The sequence below is a fragment of the Seriola aureovittata genome, chromosome 2 (genome assembly GCF_021018895.1).
Source record: "Seriola aureovittata isolate HTS-2021-v1 ecotype China chromosome 2, ASM2101889v1, whole genome shotgun sequence".
NCBI classification, from domain to species: Eukaryota; Metazoa; Chordata; class Actinopteri; order Carangiformes; family Carangidae; genus Seriola; species Seriola aureovittata.
In genome coordinates this window covers 12397501-12412500 of record NC_079365.1, presented here as the reverse complement: position 1 = coordinate 12412500, position 15000 = coordinate 12397501, and the positions used below count along the sequence as shown (strand labels likewise).

The following is a 15000-nucleotide window of genomic DNA, read 5'->3' as shown; positions in this document are numbered from 1 at the left end:
CACAATCTTTCAGCCTTCCTCTGACATACAATGCAAATCAAATACATGAACACTTGTACACACATTTCCCTGCCATTAATTAGCACCGGTGTTTCCCGGACGCAAGATCTGACTCGAGCGTATTGTAGTCCCGTGGCAGGTGTGGACTACAAAGATTGAGGACAAGGTGTACAGTGTATGTGGCAAAGAAAAGGGAAACAGGTACAATGTAAAGCAGTTTCATGCTCTGTAAGCAATGATGCTATGCAAAAGTTCTTCAGTTGTTATTGTCCTTCCAGTACCTGGCAAAGCCTTTAAGCTCAGTGAGCAGTGGACGCTTTAATCTTTCAGCCTTGTTGGATGGACCAGGAACCTTATTGAACAATCATAATTTGTATTAAAAATCTACTGTGTACATGCAGTCATGCTCTCAATAATAATATATATCTATATATCTAATAATATATTAGAAAATGACATTTTAGCCGTACCCCAGCTGAGCACTGATGGTGGTTTTGTATTTAGTCCCACACTCCATGTTTCTATCCGTGTGTTTTCCGGTTTAAGAAGGATAGAAGCTGTGGGAGAAAGACAGGGCAGCAGCGTGACACCTCACTTCCAGGCACCATGAGAGGTGCTTGTCGTGCCTCTGTCATTACAGTTACAGTTATTGTGGACTTACTGTAGGCACACACACATGCACACACACTCACAGCAGTGTAGAGTTACACCCTGCCACTGCAGTTTGCGCCCCGTGAAGGGCAAGAGCAGCGTTCCTGACCTCCACAAACATGCACAAACACAACACCTAGGCTCCTCATTACTCACAGCCATTTTTAGCCGCATGAAGGATGGGGAAGAGAGGAGATTATTGCAAATTATGCTGGGCGTACCCTTGGAGCAGTTTATTTACTCTGAATATGGAGATTAATATTAAAACAGCTGTGTTTGATGCATCTACTGCTTTCCCCTAGAACCACGATACACTTTCATCTGAGAAACAGAGCAGCTGGGATGGACTGAATGTGTGTGTTTGTGTGGTCTCTGGAGTAAATGTGTGTTAGTTTGTGTATTTTTCAGTGAATGATTCAGTGTGTTTGTGTTTGTGTATAGTAGGAGTTTATATATTAAAAAAACACAGTGTATGTGTGTTTCTTAAATTGGTTTACCATTGTTTTTACACAGACTTTATCTTTTTTTATTCAGATTAAATAAAATATAATTAATGTATTTCCATGACAATGGAAAGAGAGGAACATTTTCATATTTTTTTCATCTGTGTAACTTGACTAGTTAGGGCTGCATGTCAAGTTCAGATATGAGTGTGTATACAAACAGCGTGTAAGTACATCTGTTGTCTGCAATGTTTGTGCGCATTGTGGTAGTAATAAGCTTCCCTTTGAACTGACCTGGAGCTTAAAGAGGACACAGTGAAGGAGAGATGGAGAGGAGGTAAGCCGTGCTCTCCAAGTGAGTGATGAGGACAGCAGGAGAGAGAGACAGAGCTGACACAGGTGCTTCAGGCAGAGGTAAGGAGGGAGGAGGTGACAGAGGAGACTGGAAAAAAAAAAAAAAAAAATGAGGAAAGCGGGAGGAGGAACAAGAGAATGAGGAGATGAGGAAGGTGGAGATCTAGAAACATAACTCTTCCCAGAGTGATGATTGTGTCTGACGTCTGGATGGCTAGATAGGGAAACAGCAATAAATAAAGGTGTAATTTCATAGTTTTGTTCCAGTCAGTTTCACAGTTACGATTTTGGTGACTTGCTAAAATCCCTAAACAATATCCTCTGTCCATCCCTTATAATCAAGATGAGCTCTGCATTAATAAAAATACAGATATACTACTACTCAGGGCCTTACAAACATATCACTCATCTGCTGTATATTCTTTATATTTATATTTAATTCAATGTTAAGTGAATAGTTAATGATTTTAGTAAACATCATCTTCATTTCTTGCCAATAGTTAGATGAGCAGATTGATGCCATTGTCATATATTGCCAAGCAAGTATGAAGCTACAACCAGCAGCTGGTTAGCTTAGCTTAGCATAAAGACTGGCAACAGGTGGAAACAGCTAGCCTAGCTCTGTCTGGAGGTAACAAACTCTGTCTACCAACACCTATAAAGCTCACTAATCCACGTTTTATCTGCTTGTTTAAAATCAACAAAAACTGAAATGTAAAAACTTTTTTTTTTAACGAGAGAATTATGTCCTGGACTCTCTCTTTCTGGAGGCAGTTGCCAAGCAACCAGCCCAGACTACAGGAAGTTATGGGTCCTGGCCAAGAAATAGCCTGTGTAACATTGTTAATTAGTGAGCTGTAGAGGTGCTTCACTCGCTGCCGGTTGTAGCTTCATAGTTATCGTACAGACAGGGTGGTATCCATGTTATCATTTAACTCTACATAAAAAAAGTGAAAGTGTATTTCACAAAATGTCAAACTATTCCTTTAATATTCAATTAAAAATACATTAGTATTGAACAATAATCAATACAAATGCACCAAAAGACAAGATTAAGACAAAATTATGTTTTGGTGCACAAAACAACATTTTTAAACATAAACAATATCGTTTATTTTATTTCTGGTGGCTTAATATTAAAGATGCTCATACGGTCTACAATATCTCTCAGTCCCACTGAGTGTTATTTTCAGTGGGATTAGTGCATTACAGTAATAATACAGAAATAATTCAGCATTTGCAATTGTTTTGTCAGACTTATGGAAGAAACAATATAAAATTGTCTGGTTTAGTTTCAAGGTGCAGGTGTTACTCTCTCCTGAAACCAAATCCAGTGATGGTGGGATGAGGGTGGTTGGTTGGCTGCCCTCTGCTCCATATTATGTTATGATATAAAATGGCTGCTCTCCGTCGAGGTAAGGTTCAGCTGAAATAAGGAACGTTTGAGAAAAATAGAAAAAGAGAGGAAGAGAAAGGGAGAGCAAAGAGAGAAAAAAAAAGGATAGAGAGGGCATGGAGGAGCTGGAGTGGATAGAGTGTGAAAGATGTAATCAAGTGTAGTTAGGCAGCAGCCAGAGGAGAGAGACTCAGGTAGAGAGAGGAAGTGAGAGAGAAAGAAAACTGAGAGAGGCTGTCAGAGGTCTCCATCTGACAGTGAATTCATCTGCAGAAAATGGAGTTTCAAAGGTGTCAAGTTTCTTGTGTTTTTGTCAGTACTGCTGATGTGTGTGTGCCCTGTGGTGTGTGGTTGTGTTTGTGTGTTCAGTGCCTGTTTGAATGTTTTGGTGTTTCTGTCTCTGACTGAAAAACTATGGAAACTGGCTCCCACTGATGTCAAGGATAAGTTATCACCATACATGAATTATTACCGGCTTCTCTTGTCACTCTCGTTTTCCTGCTTCTTCTTCTTCTTATAAATCATGTCACATGCACATTGTTTGCATAATCAAACTTCTTTTTAACTCCAGGGCATATCTGCCCTCCTCATACACATGTTTTGCTTGTGTATGTGTGGAAATTTATACATGACTTATTTTGTGTGAAATTTAAACATGACTTATTTTGTGTGAGTACCTCATGCCGACAGTAGGGGTCTCTGTGTCACCACTAACCCAGACGGCAGGAATGACCACTGTGTGTGGCTACTGAGTGGTTATAAGGCTTCAGTGAGCTGCTGTCAGTTAATGGTGGAAGTCACCACAATCACTAAAGGATGTTTTGATGTGTGCAGACTTGTCTGTCTCACTGATTCATATTCTCTCTCCTGTGAACCCTGTTTCCCTGACAACCAGGTGCAAGCAAGTAGAACCATTTTTCACTTTGTCTTTTTCCACATTTATGCACTGCCACTCCCAACAACTCTTTTTCTTTTTCTTTTCTTTTTTTTTTACTGATTGAACACAGAATATGGAATAAGTGAGTGGGTGAGCTCAGGAAGTGGTGGAGCATGAGATAATAGTGGAGTGAGAATTAAATAGAAGAGGGATGAAGAATGAAATTAATGAACAATCAAATCAGTTCAAACTAATTAGACACTAGCTAAACAATTTTAGTAGTGGTGTATCTTTGCAGAGAATCAGAAGCAACTTTATTAGCCAAGTAAGTGGACACATACAATGTGTTTGTTATTCTTAGTAGTTCTTAATATAGTTACAGACACAGACATACAGCTAAAGATAAGAACATAATACATTCCTCTATTTATAGAGCTGGGTTAATGTGCATATACTGACAGTATATGCACAGTACTGTAAACATTTGAAAACATTTTGACGAAACCAATGAAAATAAAAAATGTATATAGTTTATAGTTTATAAAACTTTCCTAACATCTGATGAAAAGATACTCAAGGAAGTCGTCCTCATGTCAGTTGTTATTGAATTGCTAGAATTTCACCGGGAGCACACATCACAAAAACACATAGAAAAGTAACAGTGAGTGGCGTATGTGCGAAGTGTCAGTATCAGCAAAAGTACAAGAGAAAGGACTAATGATAATCAGCTTCAGTGAAGTTGGGACACTTGTAAGGGACGGATTTAAAAGAAGAAGAGGCAGAGATATCATGACTTTTAGTTCAAGCCCTACAAAACCTTGATCCTACATTCCCCATAATGCAACTTGATACTGTCTTTTGTTAGACCCTCCCTGCTTGGTTAATGCCCATGTCTTTCAAACTCAGTTCCCCAAATTTGCCCAGCAGGCTTTCTGTTAAAATGTGTCGGTTTCAGGTTCAAACCCGGATTATTCAGGTTACATTACAAAAGGAATTTTCTCAGGCTCGACAAAGCTCTTACAGAGCCACAGAAGATATTATACAACTGTTTTTGGGATGTGTGCTACTCCCTGTCATGAATAAATTGACTTTGACATATCATCATGATAATTGTGTACTTTAAATAGCCAAAAGATGTTGGCTTTCTGAATATATGATAATATAGGTCACGTGAATATGTGAGTTTGTGCCAAATTTTAAATTTCAATATTTAGGGTGTGCTCATATAAGTTTGATGTAATACTCAAGTATGTCATGGTGCCAAAAAGATGAAGAATTTTGAATCTTGCAGATGACACACTAACATGATATTCCTTACAGTAGCCTATAGACTCCAGTCAAGTGCATGCTTGATAATCCTACTGAGAGAATAGGGACGAAGCAGCCTGCCATTTATAAATAGAAAGAATCAGCGCGCACAGTGTCACGCTGGAGGAAAATGGGTCTCTTGAATTTGTGTTGAGTCAGCAGTGACTGGAGTTTTTATTAGGGGGAAATAGAGCGTTTCATTTCATGCTAATTCTTGGCATTAGTTCCAAATGTGACTTAAAAACTCCCTCTGAGTGCCTAAACTTTCATGTGCCTGTGTGAGTATGTATGCGTGTGTGTGTGTGTGTGTGTGTGTGTGTGTGTGTGTGTGTGTGTGTGTGTGTGTGTGTGTGTGTGTGTGTGTGTGCGTGCGTACGTGGGTGCGTGCATGTGTGTGTGTGTGTGTGTGTGAGTGTGTGTGTGTGTGTGTGTGTGTGTGTGTGTGTGTGTGTGTGTGTGTGTGTGTGTGTGTGAGCAACAGAGAACAGGTGGCCAGAGCCCCCAGCAGTCCTTGTCTAAACCCTGCCTCTTCCTTCCTCCATCAGCCGCTCTGTCTCCTCCTCCTCCTCCTTCCGTCATCATCATTTCTGTCTCATTCACTCTCTCCAACCAAAATCATACATGTTTACCCCCACCCTGCTTTCCCCCTCTTCTCAGCCTGTCCCCATTTATATATTCTATTCCCTCTTTTGTCTCTCGCTCTCTCTCTCTCTTCTTACCCCTCTTCCCAGCCCGTCCCAGGCTGTAGTTAGAGCAGGCTGACTAGCGGAGTGCTCTTGTCCCGGCGGAGGGGCACAGGGAGCAGCACGAGAATCTCATCCAGCCCTGCTACACTCAGTGTCGACCGGGACTCAGAGGAGCTAGCCCTCTTCTCCACCTTCCTCACCCTCACTTCCTTCCCTATCTCTGTCTCTCTTTTTATGGGGGGTCTGTTGGAGGGATCTGATATGTTTAGCCTCCACCATGAACCCAACAGTGAAGATCCACCTTCAGAATGGGACCCACTTTAACACCTACATGTACCAGGTAGGGGACTCAGCACCTGTACAGTTTTTGGATGTTACCAGTGAAGGATTGTCTCCGGCTCAAACAGCTTTCTCTGCAGTCTCCACATGTCCTTGCCTGAGTATTGATTTCAGCACTGATGACTCTGAGATATGGCCTCTTCTCCACCTCTTCCTCCCCTCCTCCTCCTCCTCCTTCGTTTGCAAATTGCATATCGGTTTGTAGATGTGGGCACACCCCCCTCCACAAAGGCTTCTCACTGGTTGATGTGGCTAGCTGCATGTTTTCAACCTCCAATTGTCCAAGAAATAAAGACGATGAATATCTGTCATGCACTGTTGGGGAAGTTTCTCTTTTTTCGATGACTGTTGTGCGTGCTACACTTACCATATGTTTATTACAACACGCATTGCGAGAGACAAACTCTACTGATGCGCAACAGAAACTCTTTGTGTTTCTCCTTTCATCCGAGCAGAGGAAGTACTCCCCTCTCATCCTCCCTCTCTTTCTTTGTCCCTTTTCCTGGTGCAGGTTTTGCTTTGCTTTAATGAAGAAAACTGGGATACATGAATGGATGCTATTCTGGGCTCAGGCCTTCAATGGAGAGAAAGTTGGAAAACCTGCAGGCATTTGACACCTCTTCACTGCTGAACCATAAGAAAGGGATATTTGGGAGACAGACAGAGCTGACGTGTCAGCGTTGGACTATTCTATCGCTGTAAAAGTGCTTTTGCTGCATCAATCAACTTTATGGCCAATATTCAGGCTATTAAATGACTGTTGATATGCATGTTTTGATTGTGGTGAGTTATTGGGTTTCTGCCAGGTTTCATCTAACTCATCTGAAAAGTGGATAGAGCTGTTTTAGATTCACTTATGCTTTGGATTTCAAACAGAGATCCTCTACTTTCCAAGTAAACCCTAAAAGGTGTTCGGAGTGGGATTTACAGAGTTGTATTTACACCAAGTGTATTTTCTGTTGCGTTATCAGCATTTCAGAAGTGAGTCCAGAGCTGGCACAGCTTCAGTCAGTCTTGGCATTATCCCTAATGTGCTTCACTTAGGCTGATTTGTTCATGACTCACAGTGATAATGCAGAAGCATAATTTTATATTATATTTTATATATAATTTTTTATCCGTCTCAGCCATGAAAAAAAAAAATAAAAAATTGGTGTTGGTTTTTTTTAAATTCATGTCCTATGTTCGGCATCCTGGAGGGAACATTTTCCTCCAGAGCTCCAGTCAGGGTGGAGATCTGTCAGATGCTGCAGTCAGCTGCTTCTCTCCCCGCTCTCGACAGCTGTCACATCGTCACACAGACGGAAAAATCTCTCAGCGGCTTTGTGCATGTTTGTGTTTCAGAGTATGTGGATGTGCATCTACGTGCATCTGCATTAACGTTCAAAGTTTGTGTGCTGCTCAAACACTTCACTTTCCTAATGAGCCGTTGCCATGGCAACGGCAGCTGCGTGCAGGGCAGCGCCATGGCAACAGGTTACTCACTGCCTACTTCGGGCCAACACCCAGGCAAGGTGTTGTGGTGGTGGTGTATGTGTGTCACAGTGCTGTGTGTGTGTGTGTGTGTGTGTGTTGACTAAGATTTGTCAGAGGAAGGTGGAGTCCACCTCTCTGCTGTTCGCCGCCTCACTCGCTCTCTCTCTCTCTCTCTCTCTCTCTCTCTCCCTCTCTCTGCTCTGGTCAAGAGTTGCAGAGCTGTGATATCTGAGTCTCCCCGGGGACTCACTCATTCTCCAGTCCCCGACCCCGCATTCATCTTCACCCTGGCACTCCTTAGTGAATTACCATGATTTACATCAGAGTTAATTTAGTATCTTTTGGTGTGCGCAAGTGAAAGGAGCTCAGTCATTACAGACCATCTGTGATGGTGTATCTGCTCATCTCTGCCTCTCCACAGCAAATGATCATTCCTGTAGTTTTACCCGTGAAGCTTCATCTTTATTAGTGATTCTTATCTTGCAGTTTGGAGTGTGGAACTTGTGCCACATCTACAGGATTGCTCAAACAAGCACTTTCTAGCTCTCTACAGTTTATTTTATAGTTAATTCAGTCAGACGTTGCCGTGGTACGTGAGTGAAGCTATAAACTCAGTTTTAAACAGGACTGACTTCTGTATTATTATTGCTGAACAACAGAAGGAAAAACAGGAATGGCAAAATTGATTAAGTGATATAGTGACTGCATTGAGGCAGCACTATGTCACACCCACTTCTGTATTCAAGAAATACGCAGAATTCATCTTATCAAGTTTTTCTGGGTTGTCATATTCAATCTGATATCTCTGAAAGCAGAAATCCGAAGTCTTACTAATGGATGAATGCAGCAGAATTGAATTTAGTTGAGGACGTGTTCCTGTTTTTAGAGATGCAAAATGCAGTCTGACTATTGCACTTGTGATGCGCTCTTGAGCTGTAAACATCCTCTGACTGACATAAACGATATCACAACCCTGCCCCATGAATCATACCATGCGTGAAAGAGTTATAATGATCATATTTACAGTTTCAGTCTCTTTCTTTCTTGCTTAGTCACTTATTTTCTTCTTTTCCTCTCCTCCCACCGACTGACGCTCACAGGGACGATGCTCCAAGTCACTGTTCTCAGGCTCTGGGTGACATCGATTTATGTCTGTTTTGGCTTCATTCTCCTGTCTTGTTAATCTACCCACGCACAGCAGAAGTACGGTTGCTATAAAGTTAGAGGCTGTGTGTTGCTCACTGCATGAAATCTATGTATATCTATGAAATCTAAATATACTGTTTTGTTTCTGGTATACTATTCTGCCAGTGCCTTCCACTTTCTCATAAAATGACCTTCAACAATCTGCAGAGAACAGCTGTAAACTTGCCAAGTTACTGTGAATGCGCAGGTAAATAGAGCTGTTGTGAAAGCAATTGTGTGGTTAGAGAGAGAGAGAGAGAGAGAGAGAGAGAGAGAGAGAAGATATTGTATTCAAAACACAGGAGATTGTCTGGTTGCACTGCAGTTACAGTTAACAACTAAACTCCTGGGGAAGACAGAAAAATGTGCTGCAGAACAACTAAATGAGAAATACAGATGCATTACAAATAGTTGTTTTGTTATCATTCTGTCAGTGGATGAGGACGCTGTCCATTCACTCTTCCATTTAGCTATCCTGAGTGAACATTGAAAGTAAAATGTCTACAAGTGTCACTCTTGAACTGTGTTGGGTGCTTCCCTCCCATTTGTCTTATTGTGACATTGTGTGTCCTGGTTCCTTTATCTGGGCGTCTTTAGAGCCTCTCGGCTGCAAGAGCAAACCCTGGGTTTGGATACTGCAGGTCATGTGATCAGCACTGTGAAAATGACATTGCTATAAGTGGACTTGTTTCTGTTGTTGAGTGGCTGCAGCACTCTACTCTACTCTAAAAGAGTGGACTCTAAAAATCTTTAATTATACCTTCACTTACATTTCTTAGATTTTTTTCTTTAGAAGTTTTTGTCTCAACTATTAAAGGAAGGGCAATAACTCTGATATGGCACAATCAAGAGGATGTTCAATCTGTTCTAACTCTTTTGTATTGTGGGTCCATATCTGAGATCTTATCAAAGAGATAATGGTCACTCATTTAGCGCCACTATGGACTGGCATTGTTAGGGTGATCCATTCATATAAATGGTTATAGCCATAGAGTGATCATAAAACCAAGGGACTCAGAATAGTCATTAAAATAGCTTTTTCATTACCTAAAGACAAGAACTCATGGTTTTATGTGAGTAGTTGGTTGGTCGGTTGGTTGGTCAGCAAAAAAGTACAGAGCAAATTTGCAGGGATGAGGCATGGGCCAGGGAAGAACCTATTAAATTTTGGCTCTGATACAGTTAAAGGGGCATTTTTGTATGCTTTCATCAAACTCTCAGGAAATAATTTATGGATCTTGATGTAAAAAATCAGACATATTAATGGTATTGATATCTATACAATTTGGTGCAGATCCAGATAATTAATCTGGATTTTACAGACATGTTTGGCAGAGGTATCTGCTGAGTGCCATTCTAGTTATAACCTTTATTTAGGTAAAAAAAAAAAAAAATAGAGAAAATAGAGCCACACACATCTATAAATAGGTCTAAAATTAAAAGTTCAAAAAATGGTCAAGTCATTCCATTTATGGGGTGCAAAGTACTGGAGGGCAGTCGTCCCAAGTTCAGTATTTACCCGAGGGGTATCGGGAGTGAGTCAGTCCTGGGATATGGTCTGATGAGCAATAGTTTTAACCCTTGAGAAGAGAAGTGATGTACTGAGGTAGCTAGGCTACATTTAGAGGAATTTACAATAATAGCAGACTGACTTTCCTCTGCTGTAGGTTACACACTGTTCTTAAAAGTATTGTGAATGCTGTTGGCAGTGGGCTGAGGAATGGATGATTGGGTCCTCATATTACTCATAGTCGGTTTCCTCGACCACAGATTTACTGCTGAATAACAAGCAGGAAATAACTGGCACAGTGAAAAATAACAGTCGCGTCATCTGAGATGAGTGCAGCAGCACCTGCCTCCCAACTACGCACACACCCCTTATTCACATACAAATATTCCCCCACACACACAAGTTCATACACATATGCTCATCACAGTGGAGGAAGAAAAAGTACAGGGTTGAGTTGAATACTGTGAGTGTTTGACCTACTGCACTATATTGTATCTGAGTATTTCATTTAACTACGGTACTAGGTATGTTCCCACAAGAGGATTAAAAAATACAGACCATTAAAACGAGTGCACTGCTATATGCTTTGCTTTCCCTTCCATCCTGGGATGATAGATAGTCTCCAAAACCTCAGTTCACTGCTAATTACAGACTCTACCCATCATATACTTTATCGTGTAGGGAGCAGGGAATGAGTGAATGAGGGGGCGATTTCAGACACAGTTCAGGTGTGTGGTGAAGGTTAGCTCTCTACAGTGCTGACCTCTGTGCAGATCACAAATTCACAGCCAAACTCCCACACACACACACACACACACACACACACACACACACACACACACACACACACACACACACACAACACACACACACACACGCACACACACACACACACACACACACACACATACACACACACACGCACACACACACACACACACGCAGAGAGAGAGACAAGTACAGACGGATAAGCACACTCAGTATAAACCTTATATTTTTTGGATTGTGTGTTTGTGTGTGTGTGTGTGTGTGTTTGTGTAATAGAGAGAGGGAGAGATTGAATGTACAATTTTTCAGTTCTTTTTTTTTTTATCCGACCGCTCTCCAATCTCGCTCCTGCTCTCTCTGCACACACACACACACACACACACACACACACACACACACACACACACACACACACACACACACAGCATTTTTTTTTTTTCATCCTTTAATCCCAAACTGCTTAAGGAAGCGAAGGGGAGAAATCCCTTTACAATGTCTGGGCTCAGCAGTGTTTGGTAACCACTTGCTATCTCACATTGTGGTTGGAGGCAGAAGGAGCAGCGTTCCTCCAGACGCCCAGAACCTTCTTTTCCGCTCTATATGATATACTCTCTGACAGATGTCGAGGTTGTGTTGTCAAAGAGCCGCGTCTGTATCTGACTGTTGTGTGAAGTTGAATAAACATCCTGGGATTTTCAAAGCTCAGATGGCTTTTTTTGGGGAGGGGGGGTTAGAATTGCATAGTGCGCACGGTGATATGTGTGTGTGTGTGTGTGTGTGTGTGTGTGTGTGTGTGTGTGTGTGTGTATGTGTGTGTGTGTGTGTGTGAGAAGAGTGAACAGAAGCAGTAGAAGTTGTGAGACGGAAAGCGTTAGAAAGACCTTTATGAGAAATTAAATAAAGAAGTTTTTTTTTTTTTCCAAGACAAGTGATGAGTTATATTTTATATATGACACTGTCTGTTCTGTTATATAATACTCCTGACAAAAGTTATGCTTTCATACCTTTGTGCATTCATAACTATTTGTCATTCTTCTCCCATTAGTTTTTTTGGGGGGGGGTTTTGAGCATTGAAAGAGTTCATGGGGAGAGGGATGCAGGGAGCTTCTACGAGACAAAAGGACGTCAGGATGAAGAGATAAACTAGAGAGCGCAAGAGGTGGCCTGTTGAGCCATGATTGAAAGAGACAGTGAGCTAAAACATCTGTTGGTGGATTTGGCTGAGCTCCTGTCTGTTGGTGCACCCCTGTGGAATAAGGGAAAAGTAAAATGAACAAGCTGACCCATTTTCCCCCCCTTTCCTCCCATCGCTCCTTCCCTTTCTCTTCCCTCTTCAGTCCCCTCCCCGCTTCTCTGTCTTGTTTGTTGTTTGCAGCACGATGGGCGAGGTCAATACACATCCAGATATCTGTGAGTTTGTGTTCGTGTTAGTGTTTTTGTTTTTCTCCAATCTGAACTCTTTGATTTACACGATCATTATTGAAAAATCAGCTCAGTCAGTGGGAGTGTGTTTTGCTTCTCCCACTTGATGTAATGTTGCTTTCATATATCCCATCCACACAGTGTAGAATAGTAAAACAGTCCAGGTCATTACACAGTACTTATCACAAGATAAACATTAAAAGCACAGGGCAAATTTAATTTGCTACCCGGCTGCTGTGTCTGATAAATTCCACACACAGCTTCAGACACAGAGGCCTGTAGTTGGATGGAGGTGTAGGAGAGTATACGTAACTTGGCAGTACATTACGTCATTTGAGATCTGTTAAATTTCAGTTCACCACTAAGATCCATTAGAAATATCCACTGTGAGCTCCTGAAGTACGCAGCTTGTCATCTTAAGAAAGAAAAAACAAATCTTTTCAGTGTTTTTTTTTTTTTTTAAACCAATTTCCATGTGTTTGCGGTTTCTGTGTCATGAAAGCTGCAGGAGATTTGTTATAAAATTCAGCAGGGCTGCATGAAACCATTCAGCAGTTTATATTGAGCTTAATACTTTCTTAATGAGATGTATAACATCACAATATTGAATAAAAAAATCCAACAATAACGTCTGGTATTTGTCAGGCTTCAGCACTGTATTTATATGCCTTGTTAGAATATCCAAGTTCGTCTATTAGTTTTGCTTTATTATGTCATATGGCACCATACATTCTTAACATTTGAGTTTATACTTGTTTCATATAAGCTGTGTCCCAATTCAGGAGCCGCATCCTTCGGAGGATGCCGTCTACGATGGTGTGGCTGTAGTGTACTATGGAGGCTGAACCGAAACATACGGTCTGGTCTGTAGAGGATTTTTTTGCTTTGCATCACCAGCTGTGCCCACCCTTACTGTTGCGTCACAAAGTGCAACTCCTGTCGCCTAGCAACCTTGACACAACGTAACTTTTTTTTCACAAAAACTTGAGGTTTTAAGGCTCTTGGTTTTAACAGTTGTGCCGTTAGGTGTTGAACTGAGCTGAGTGTAATCCTCGGGCTCTCTGCCTGCGTTGTTCTCTGCCATATTATTTTCACCACCGGCGCTCAGTGAATCTTGGGATAGGTTGGGCCAGCACGAAGGATCCACCCGTTGGATCCTTCATTTTTTTAGGAAAAGAAGGCCACATTTCTCGGCTGCATTCGATGGAGCATTCAAAATGGGACAGCCTTGTCGTGCCGCTGTGACGCAATCGGGCTTCACATGCAGCCTCCGAAGGATGCGGTCCTTTAATCAGAACACAGCTGCTAATATCACTGTGATCAGAGATTTCCCAGATAATTTGGAAGATTACATGGGAATGTTCATTATACAACCCTGTCAGGTTCAGCAGACTCAGTTTGATGGTTGGAATCAGTGCGGGAGAACAGTAGAGCCATTGCCACCACTTTACCACTATGAATACTAGACTGTACCTCTCCCTAAAACAGGGATATTTCTTACATGGCTGAAAATGCGCTCTCAGCTGTTGGGTGACAACTGTTCTGGTTACACCTGACTTGTTGACAGTCCAGGATCAGGTGGCAGGTGTATAACTGTACTGGCATTCTCAGCCATGCCCATCATTCAGTGTTCTACCATCTCCTTACAGTTTAAAGGCGACAACACTGAGCATCTCTTAGTCAGGTCCAGTGTTTGGGTCATCAGTGATAAATGTGAGACCAAGAGCGCAGTGTTATGGCTGTAGGGAGCACCACAACTCTCTGTGTGTGTGTGTGTGTGTGTGTGTGTGTGTGTGTGTGTGTGTGAAGCGTGCGTGCGTGCATACGTGTACGTGTTTAAGACAAGCACAGGGAGCATAAGCATCTGGGTATTGGTTTGGACTAAAGCCAAGCTCACAGGAAATGCCAACAAAGCACCAAGAGATGCTCAAACAACACGCGCACACACACAAACAGACTCACACTGATGTATATACTCCAGTAAACAAAAACCACCCAATCTCTGCTCCAGAACTACAAATAACATTAAGAATCAACTTCCAGCAGAAACTGTGTGAGTCACTGGCTGGTTTTCGCTTTTTGTGTTGTGTAAATCTAATCAGTGGCAGACAAAATAACAGTAACAGAAAATCATATGGACAAGTGGATTAAGTATGGGAGACCGAGAAATGCCCTCTGACATGAGAATTGTATGCTTAGATAGCAGAAAGACAGATCTTGAAATATTAGTTGAACAAGGACAAAAGCAAGGACCTTTTCCTCTGAAGAGACGCATGTGAGCATCAGTTTACACCGCTATGATTTATCTGAGCAGGACAAGATGTGGAGCCATTATAATCCCAGACATGAGCAGGTGAAGTTTATCATTTTCAGCAAAAGACATCTGACATTGTCGATTTTTGGAAAACTTTTAACAGCTGTTTGGTCAGTTTGATAGATATTCAAATACTTTACAATTGGTGTGTGGCTAACCATTTTAAGATCAAGATTTTTTTTTTAAGATTTTTTGCAAGGACTAAGTCATAACGTCTTCACAGACCTTTGACCACTGTGATTTTAAAGGACTTGTTCACCCCAAAATGAAA

General features: G+C 41.6%; 1 protein-coding gene across 8 annotated transcripts in view; it reads left to right on the top strand.

Moving 5' to 3' along the window:
- ppfia4 (PTPRF interacting protein alpha 4) overlaps nt 1-15000 on the top strand; it is a 57007-nt gene that overhangs the window by 22280 nt on the left and 19727 nt on the right. The window contains exon 1 of one of the 8 annotated variants that reach the window (XM_056401561.1): nt 5577-6055. The exons of the other annotated variants lie outside the window; for them this stretch is intronic. Coding sequence (XP_056257536.1) covers nt 5993-6055 — 63 coding nt within the window. The 5' untranslated portion in view covers nt 5577-5992. Of the gene's footprint in view, nt 1-5576; nt 6056-15000 lie in introns of those variants that run through there. 8 annotated transcript variants of the gene reach the window in all.